This window comes from Mandrillus leucophaeus, unplaced genomic scaffold, assembly GCF_000951045.1.
Source record: "Mandrillus leucophaeus isolate KB7577 unplaced genomic scaffold, Mleu.le_1.0 Scaffold388, whole genome shotgun sequence".
Classification (NCBI taxonomy): domain Eukaryota; kingdom Metazoa; phylum Chordata; class Mammalia; order Primates; family Cercopithecidae; genus Mandrillus; species Mandrillus leucophaeus.
The window spans coordinates 713,405-720,435 of NW_012104120.1; the positions used below are offsets into that span (position 1 = coordinate 713,405).

Consider the following 7,031-nt stretch of genomic DNA (forward strand, 5'->3'; position numbering starts at 1 on the left):
AGCAGTGACTCAGTCTCTCCTTGACCAGATTCTGTGACTGTCCAGCAGAAATGCTTATCTGATCTCTGCGAGAACAAGAAGCAGCTCAGTGGGGGCCTGCCTTGCTAAATTCTTCATCAAGCTGGTCTGTTATCTGCCCTGAGTCCTGCAAGAACATCTCAAGAAAAATCCAAAAACATGCAAGACAAATGAGGGTCCTTCCTTAGCATGTTCCTGAAGCACTGATGTGCCTGAAAGTTTGTATAGTTTCTGGGGAAACAGTTTTTTAGGAAATGTAGCACAGACACTAACTATTCTTCCAGAAAAGCCCCTTCCTGACATGAAAGGTCTTAGCGTGAGAGAGAAGCATCTGATTCATCATGGGAGCCTATCTAACCAGCAGCAGGGGCCCCAGTGCCAGTGTCCACCTCAGCAGAGGAGACAAGGGGGACATGCAAAGTGTTTCTGTTGAAAAATATTTCACCTAGGGTGACTATAGTTAGCAGGAATGTATTGTATGTTTCAATGTAGCTAGAAGGCTAGGCACAGTATCCCATGCCTATAACTCCAGCATTTTAGGAGGTCCAGGCAGGCAGATCACTTGAGGTCAGGAGTTCAAGACCAGCCTGGCTAACATGGTGAAATCCCATCTCTACTAAAAATACAGAAAAAAAAAATTAGCTGGGCATGGTGGCCTGTGCTTGTAGTCCAAGCTACTCGGGAGACTGAGGCTGGAGAATTGCTTGAACCTGGGAGGCAGAGGTTGCAGTGAGCCAAGATCACACCATTGCCCTCCAGCCTCGGTGACAGAGCAAGACTCTGTCTCAAAACAAAAAACAAACAAAAAAAAAGTAGCTAGCAGAGGGGACTTGAAATGTACCCAACACATAGTAATACCAAATATTCAAGGTGATGGACACCCCAAACACTGATTGATCACCACACATTCTGTGCATGTAATAAATACTCAAATATACTCCAGACATATGTAAAATATTTTATATCAACAAGAAAATACTTTGCCTAGTGTTTCCATCCAAATGGGAATAAATCCAGGGCTTGATGTACTCATTTCATGGTTTTTTATTGAGTCTCAGGAAGGGTGGGCCGTGGTAGCAGGTGCACTCACTGTCCAAGTTTGTCCAGACTCTCTGCTGCATGGGTGATGGCATTTGTGACTGTGTTGGTCACTGTCTCAGTGGCTTCCTTCATCTTTTTGTCCGCTGACTCTTGGGCTTTCTTTACGGCTTCGGCAATGGCTGTTGGAAAGAAAGAGGAAGAATGTCCTAGTGATCCACCCGCTGAACTTGTGTCCCCTTGAGTGGCCTGTGGGATGTGGCCATCTTAATGGATTAGTCCCTGGAGTGGCCCAATGGGACCAAGGGCAGCAGGACTCCTGGCAGAATGAATTTGAGTTTGGTTTTAATTTCCCCAACAACTTGTATTTCTTCAACTGTGAGTGAGACTGAGCATCTCATGGGTACATTGCCTGCTTGTCCTTTTTTCTGGAAAATGCCTGCTCATGTCTTTTGACCATTTTTATATTGGGTTGTTATATTGGATTATCATTTTTATTACAAATATTTTTAATGAGTTTTTCTTTTGCCTTGGTTTATAATTTTTTTTTTTTTTTTTGGCTATAGAAAATTTCAAAGTTTTGGATTGCCAAATTTACTTAATATTTTCTTTATGGCCGCTGGTTTTTTTTTGTCATGGTTCTAAAGATTCTCCCCTCTCCAAGATTAGGCCAAAGTCTCTTATGTTATTACAATGTCTAAATGTTTATGATGTCTTCCCCCTCAAAACTCCTATGTTGAAATCCTCAGCCTTAATGTAATGATATTAAGAGGTGCGGCCTTTGGGAGGTTGAAATTAGGAACCACATAAAAAAGACCACAGAGAGCTAGCTCCTTCCACCATGTGAGGACACAGCAAGGCCCATCCACGAACCAGGAAGACGCCCTCACCAGACGCCAAATCTGACATTGCCTTGACCTTGCACTTTCCATCCTCCAGGAGTGTGAGAAATAAATTTCTGTTGTTTCTAAGTCACCCAGTTTATGGTTTGTTTTGTTTTTGAGACAGTCTTGCGCTGTCACCCAGGCTGGAGCACAGTGGTACAATCTCAGCTCACTGCAACCTCTGCCTCCCTGGTTCAAGGGCGTCTCCTGCCTCAGACTCCTGAGTAGCTGGGATTACAGGCATGTGCCACCACACCCAGCTAATTTTTGTATTTTTAGTAGTGATGGGGTTTCACCATATTGGTCAGGCTGGTCTCGAACTCCTGACCTCAGGTGGCCCACCTGCCTTGGCCTCCCGAAGAGCTAGGATTACAGGTGTGAGCCACTGCACCTGTCCTATGGTATTTTATAATAGCAGCCTGAGCTAAGATGGTTATCTCCTAGTAAGTTAATAGATTCATTTATGTAAATTTAAGTCCTTCATCTACCCGGAATCTATTTTGTTGAAATGGAATGAAATATACACATGCTTTGTGCATAGTTTTACTCATAGCTCACACACATCAATTTAACATTTAACATAGAATTTTACAAGTTTTTTTTTTTTTTTTTTGAGACGGAGTCTCACTGTCGCCCAGGCTGGAGTGCAGTGGCTCCATCTCGGCTCACTGCAAGCTCCGCCTTCTGGGCTCATGCCATTCTCCTACCTCAGCCTCCCAAGTAGCTGGGACTACAGGCACCCGCCACCACGCCCAGCTAATTTTTTGTATTTTTAGTAAAGACAGGGTTTCACCACGGACCTCGTGATCTGCTCACCTCGGCCTCCCAAAGTACTGGGATTACAGGCGTGAGCTGCTGCGCCCGGCCGTGTTAAATGTTTTGTCCCAGTGTGCTGTCACATAGTCTTTTGTGACTTTGTCTTCTTATCATTCCACAGAGAGAACCATTTAGACAGTGCCCTAACGCAGTATGCACTGTGGCCTCCGATGAGCATAGGTAACCGCCCCAGCCGAGAGGCTCTGAAAGGCTGCGACATCAGGGGCAGAGTTTGACCTGGTTAGTCAAAGAACAGGTTGGCCCAGCACCTGACTTCCCTTCCTCCCTCCCTGCTTCCCTGCCCGACCTCAGCCGACTGTACCTTTCTCTCCGGTCTCCTTGGCATGTCCCACCACCTCCTTCACCACTTCCTCCACGGCATGAACTGAACAGAGGAGACAAGTCCAGAGTGAGGACTCAGAGCAGGCCCGCTGCCCTCCCAGTCCAGGGAGAGGGCTCAAAGAAGTTCCACTGCTCCCCAAGTCCAGGGTGAGGGCTCAGAGCAGGCCCACTGCCCCCCAAGTCCAGGGTTAGGGCTTAGAGCAGGCCCACTTATCCTCACAATGGACCTATACGTCCCTGGACATCCAAGGTGGGACTCTGGGATGCCACCCCCAACCAGGACAGACTGGCTCATGAGAAGGAACTTCCCCCACAGCTGGCTTCATTCGGAGATGTCAGGGCCCTGGCTGCCTGAAGATGAGCTCAGTGAGTCACATGAGGGCACAGGTTCCCCAAGCCCCTTGGCCCTGCCCGGCCTGGAATGGCAATGAGCAGACCATCTTGCCAGCTTAGACATGAAGCCCAGGCTGGGCCTGTGTGCCAGGTCACACCCCTTTCAGGATGTGCTGGTGCCTGCCTCAGGTCGGTTTCCCACGCCTCATCCAGTAAAACCACCTCTCTCAAAGCAATTCCTCCAACAAGAGGGAATTCTCTGCCTACTTCAGGGTTTTTAAAGTGTGGATGGTAGCGTGTTAGAACTGAAAAATTTCGGAGTCAGAAGCAATGGTTCTTACTCTAACTCTACCTTCCACCTTTGGGTTCCCTCATCTTTAGAATGGGAATTTGTTGGGATGATGAGACCAACACCAGGTCGTGGGGGCGACAAAGTCCCACGGAGATAAAGAAATGAGAAAAAGTTTGAGAGAGAAAATAGGACCAAGAGGTCATCGTGAGTGTGGAGGTTGCAAAGGCCCCGAGCTCTGGGAGCCCACGCTATTTATTGGTGATCTAGCAAGGAAACAGGTGGTGAGGTTGTGGGGGTTGAAAGGAAAAGGTGTATCAAGTGGATGAAAAAGGTATGGCTACTTGAGATAATGGGAGTGCTGGAAGCAAGGAGCCAGCAAGTCTAGCAGACATGCAAGCACCGCCTCAGCTTCTCTCCCAACACTCAGCTTTTCTCCCAACAGGAATCATAGAAAACTCAGAGGCTAGTGAAAGGTTAAAGCAGGTGGTCCACACCAGCTGCAGAGTCAAAAACAAAATATGCATCTACTGCCATTTAGAAAGAGGACACAAACTCAGGCAAGACTTTTTCACACAATGACCCACAGGTGAGGTCTGGCTGGGCCTCCCCACACACAGCTGCTGACTTCTGCCTACAAAATACACTTCGGGACCGGGTGCGGTGGCTCATGCCTGTAATTCCAGCACTTTGGGAGGCCAAGAGGAACGGATCACTTGAGGTCAGGTGTTTGAGACCAGCCTGGCCAACAGGGAGAAACCCCGTCTCTGCTAAAAATACAAAAATTAGCCGAGCATGGTGGTGGGTGCCTGTAATCCCAGCCACTCAGGAGGCTGAGGCAGGAGAATCACTGGAACCCAGGATGCAGAGTTTACAGTGAACCGAGATCGCACCACTACACTCCAGCCTGGCGGACAGAGCAAGACTCCATCTCAAATACAAATAAAAATTTAAAAAAACATGCTGTAGGGAACTTGGATGACATTGAAAATGTCCTTTTTGACTTTGAACAGATCAGACTTGGTGACTTGTTAAAAAATCTTTGAAGCTTTAAAGTTATGGTAAAAATAAAAATCCATCTTCCTTTTCCTGCATAGGTTATTCAGAATAGGCTGTTTTGACAAGAAAGGTTCCCCAGATTTCCAGAGGGAAGGGTCCAAGCTGCCAGTGTTCACCCAGCACCAGGACCCATGCCTTGCCCCCAGGAGACCTCCCCAGCTCTGCACCCCTCAACTCCGTGCTGTCCTGGTTGGGCTGCAGGCCAGGGTTCCTGAGGGACCAAGGCCTCCCCCAAGGTCCTCACCTGCCTACTAAGATCCGCCTCCAACAGACCCAGTCTGCCCCAGATCCCCCCAGCCCAGGTAGAAAGGAGCCCCAGGTCCTCACTGGCTCCCTCGGTGGCCTTCTCGGTGCGGTGGGCCATGCCCTCAGCAGCCAGCTTCCCCAGGCCTCCCAGCATCGTGTGGCAGCAGACGGTGGCCAACTAGGATGCTGAGGACTGGCCCAACGTGCTTTTATAGCTGCCTCTGGTGCCTCTCTACGCTCTGGGGCAACAAGCCCTTGCCCCAGCCCAGTAGGAGGCTGGACAGGTGAGTCAGAGAGGGCGGCAGCAGGAAGGGGCTGGGCGGAGCCACCCTGGCACTGGGGTGGCAGCATCCCCTGACAGCATGAGACTTCTGTAGCCCTGTCCTAGGGACCCCATGAAGGATAGGGGCAGGGAACAGGGCTGAGTCTGGACAGGAGAGATCTGGACATGCCCCTTCCTTGAGGCAGGGGGCGTGAGTGCCAGCCCCCCGAGACCAAAGCTTCCCAAGTCTGTGGGCATGGATATGTACCTGGAGACAAGGCTTAGGATTCTAAGCCTACTGCTCAATGTCTGCAGTATGGCCCAGTGAGGGGTTTGGGGGTTCTATGGGCCTGGAGACCTGGGCAGTGCTTTGGGTCATGAACACTAGTGGAGTGAGGGTGACTGCCCTCCCCATTCCTGGAGACCCTGGCTCTGCAGAGCAGTTTGAAGCCTCCATGGGATAGGTGGGGCGTTCAGGGTGGTGCCTTGCCCAAGGCAGAGGGGGGCACAGCACTGAGCAGAAGCGTAGTCATCTGGCACCGCTCAGCTGATGCTCACTCACCCAAGAGGCTCTGTGACGTCAGCGGTGCCCTCCTATCCCCTGGCAGTCCTGGAGGAGTAGACAGAGGCCTCCACCACCACTCAGGGAGATGCTTCTAGTCCTAATTAGAATCCCTGAGAAAGCAGCTTCCCTGGCTCCTGGCACATCGCATGAGGCGTGGCAGGGCTGCTCCCTAGTCACTCATGATGGACAGAGATGCCTCAAGCCACCTGCCACATGCTGCTTCCCTTAGTCACCAGCCCAACCTGAGCCTCTGTTTCCTCATCTGTAAAATGGGGATAGCGTGCCTTCCTGGCCATGTCACTAATTGTCCCTGAGACAAAGCATGCCAGCTCCTGGTAAACACCTGTTCCCTCCACTCGTCACTGAGGTGCTGGGAGGTGCCCTTGGGCAGTGAGCTCTGACCAACCGGTGGGGTGGGCCAAGGAGTGACTGGGACATGAGGCTGCCTGGAGCCAGAGGGCTGGGGGATGTGACTTCCGCTGTCCGGGAGCCAAGGAGAGGTGTTCCCGTGCTCCTACTTCTGGGGAGCTTGATTAGTTTACTGGACTGTGGGCCCTCCCAGCCTGGGACTCGGGAGCTGAGACCCTCTTGCATGCCTGCATGGTGTTTGGGGGCTCCAGGGCTACGGCCAGTCCCCCTAGGGTGGGCAGTGGGTATCGTGGGCAGCAGGACCTCTGGGTCTCAAGGCCACGGCCCCACACATGCCATTGCTGTCTCCTTTGGGCAGGGGTGAATCGGGACTTAAACAATTTAGAGGGGCCCTCTTTATGAAAGGGAATACAATCATATGATTCCTGCACATTTTTCATTTATATACGTACGAACTTCTGGACCCAGACGGGGCTGTGAAAGTCGGGGCCTGGAGCTCGGGCAGGTCCAGATGACCCTGTCCTCCTTTGTAACAGCCAGAGTCCAGGATGTTTTGCTCAGGGCATTGGGCTGGCACTGCAGAGGGTTGGGGGCAGGGGGACCCCTGGGACATGGCTGGTGGGAATTGTGCTAGGAAACCTCAGGGATGCTCCCTGGACCTGTCAAAGCCCCTTCCCTGCTCCTTCTGAGGCTGTGTGTCCCCCACCCCCACAGGGGTCCTTTCTATGCCTGTTCCCCTGACAAGTGTCATCTGCCTGCTCTAGAATGATTTCCACACCCCACAGACCCCCTCCTCATGAGCTCCCACCC

General features: G+C 51.1%; 1 protein-coding gene across 1 annotated transcript; it reads right to left on the bottom strand.

Annotated features, from left to right (window-relative positions):
• Window positions 1-1,104: 1,104 nt before the first annotated feature.
• Window positions 1,105-5,179, bottom strand: LOC105547353 (protein FAM25A). The gene is made up of 3 exons (XM_011990902.1): window positions 5,107-5,179; window positions 3,079-3,141; window positions 1,105-1,238 (listed from the first exon to the last, which is right to left on the bottom strand). Exons 1-3 carry the CDS (start codon window positions 5,177-5,179, stop codon window positions 1,105-1,107), a joined length of 270 nt encoding a protein of 89 aa, XP_011846292.1.
• Between the last annotated feature and the right edge of the window lie 1,852 nt (window positions 5,180-7,031).